Source organism: Mandrillus leucophaeus, unplaced genomic scaffold (assembly GCF_000951045.1).
Source record: "Mandrillus leucophaeus isolate KB7577 unplaced genomic scaffold, Mleu.le_1.0 Scaffold434, whole genome shotgun sequence".
Classification (NCBI taxonomy): Eukaryota; Metazoa; Chordata; class Mammalia; order Primates; family Cercopithecidae; genus Mandrillus; species Mandrillus leucophaeus.
Window position 1 is genome coordinate 1,714,972 of NW_012104632.1, and position 2,091 is coordinate 1,717,062.

The 2,091-nt window shown below is 58.9% G+C and overlaps 1 protein-coding gene across 1 annotated transcript; it reads right to left on the bottom strand.

Annotated features, from left to right (window-relative positions):
• Positions 1-253: 253 nt before the first annotated feature.
• LOC105549324 lies at positions 254-2,085 on the bottom strand. The gene has a single exon (XM_011993803.1). The coding sequence runs from the start codon at positions 1,921-1,923 to the stop codon at positions 1,504-1,506; it is 420 nt and encodes a 139-aa protein (XP_011849193.1). The 5' UTR covers positions 1,924-2,085; the 3' UTR covers positions 254-1,503.
• Positions 2,086-2,091: the final 6 nt, after the last annotated feature.

The window sequence follows — 2,091 nt, forward strand, 5'->3', positions numbered from 1 at the left end:
CTATACTTTTCCCTTGTTCCTGCTTAAGTTACCTTAATAAAACCCAGCTGTTCTTCCATTCTCACAGAGCTCCTGTCTATTTTGTAGTCAGAATGCTGCCTGGCTCGTGAATTGCTACTAGAAGCCAATCAGATCTTTAAAACTATTTGTTGAAATTTTGTTCTTTAGACTACACACACACACTCTCATCATATAGCTCTTTAAAAAAGAAAAGAAGAAAAGAAAAAAGAATATAAAACCCTACAACCTTAGGTGCTTTTGTTTTTAATTTAAAAAGACAAAATTGTTCGACTTGTATAGAAGTAGATACAGCTTAGAGAGCCAAGGTAACAAAAGGGGAAAAGTTTGTGTTGTCTGGTACCTTTGAGGGAGTCAGAAGCCTAAAGGGAGGCTCTGATTTATGATTCTCAGAAGACAACTGTTGTCAACAGTTCAGATGAGAACCGAGCGGCCACACTCCTGCAGCTGAAAGGCGTCAATGCGAGCTGAGTTGCTCTTGAACAGTGCGTTCCCCGGGGAGGCAGGGAAAGGCTGGCTTGCACCTGCTCTGTCACCCAGCTCCACTCTTAGGACAGAAGAGGTCTGGAAAACGTCTAGGCCATTCCTCATTTCACAGAGGAGGAAATGGGTTAGTGTGTAATTGTTTTTATTATCACACTTGTTTTATCTTCTAATCTGTCAGGCTCACTCAATGCTACATCCTGCAGTCCCCACCAGTCCCCACCCACTGGGGAAACAATCCGATCCTGCAAGCAATTACTGAGTGCTGACGGCATGCCTCACCTCCAGACCTGCCCATTAAACCAAGAAGGAAGGTGTTTTGCTTTCCGCGCTAGATCGGTATTTTCCCCTACCACTTTAAGATTACGCTTCAGGCCAGTGTTAGGCTTTCTGGTGGGGTGGGAAGCTACAGGCGGCCTCCTCCACCGCAGTGATGGCGGCTATGAAACCTCTGGGTACTGGGGCCGGAGACGCGGCAGGGATTCTCCCAAAACTGGGTTTTCAAGGCTACCGCGCTCTACGGAGGCCGACCCCGCAGGTAAGGAACTGTCCACCGGGAAGCAACGGGCGTGGCGTGAGCAGCCCGACCAATCAGCAGAGCCGCCCTTCAGTCAGGCTCCCCGCCCGGGGTACCCGCCCAGTCCCCAACCACTGAGCATGCGCCGCGGGCCTGGCGCAAATCCTCGCCTGGCGCGCCCTCTCCGCGGCCCCGGGAGGGTTAGGCTGCGCCGGGCTTCCTCAGAGAGACAGAGAGGGAGCCGCGGCGGCAGGGGACCCTTAGGGACGGGAAAGCGGTTAGGGTGTTGGGGGGAAAGTCCCTCACAGGGTGGCTGTCGCTAGCGGCCGCCAGCTCTGCGTCACGGTGGGCTCGCAAGCCGGCGCATCCCGGTTTCCTTGGCACCCCGCCTGGCTGTCCGGCGCGGAGGGGCGGCAGACCGGTTAAATCGGCCCCTGTGAGGGCTGCCGTGTCGCCTGAGCCCCTTCCAGGCCGTTGTCCTCAGGTTACAGGCGACATAATCGAGGCTCCGAAGTTTTGCCCACGTCCAAGGTGAAGCAGCTGGCCGTCCCGGCAGGTCGGAGTCTGGGAGTCTCCCACGCCTGGCCCGGCCCAGCCGTCATTCTCCCGCCGGGAGCTCCGTGCCTCCCGGGACCGAACGGTGGGGAGGCCGAGGCGCCACCACGAGCGCGCGGCGCTCCGCGCCAGGTCCCGAGCAGGGACGCTCCGTCCAGGTCCGCCCGGCCGGCTGGGGGTGTCGATCGGTGCCGCGTAAAGGCTACTTTCCTGAGACCTCCGTCCCCGCAGAGGCCCCGGGAGCAGAGGGGGGCGTGGTGCACCGAGCCCAGACCCTCCCGGTGACATCGGGGTCCCCTCGAGCGCAGCCGGGCTCCCTGGGCAGGAAACCCGGCTCTGAGACCGCGCATCGTCCAGCCTTGGCTGTGCGCCCTCTTGGTGGCGTGCGCAGTCCCCTCCTCGGGTCTTAGGACGTGCGACCTGAAGCGGAGACAACCCCGACCCCCCCACCTTCCCCGCTGAGGGTCTCGCGCGAAACGCCACCCCTGCCAGTCTGGCAGCCTAGCTCCAGCGCCGGG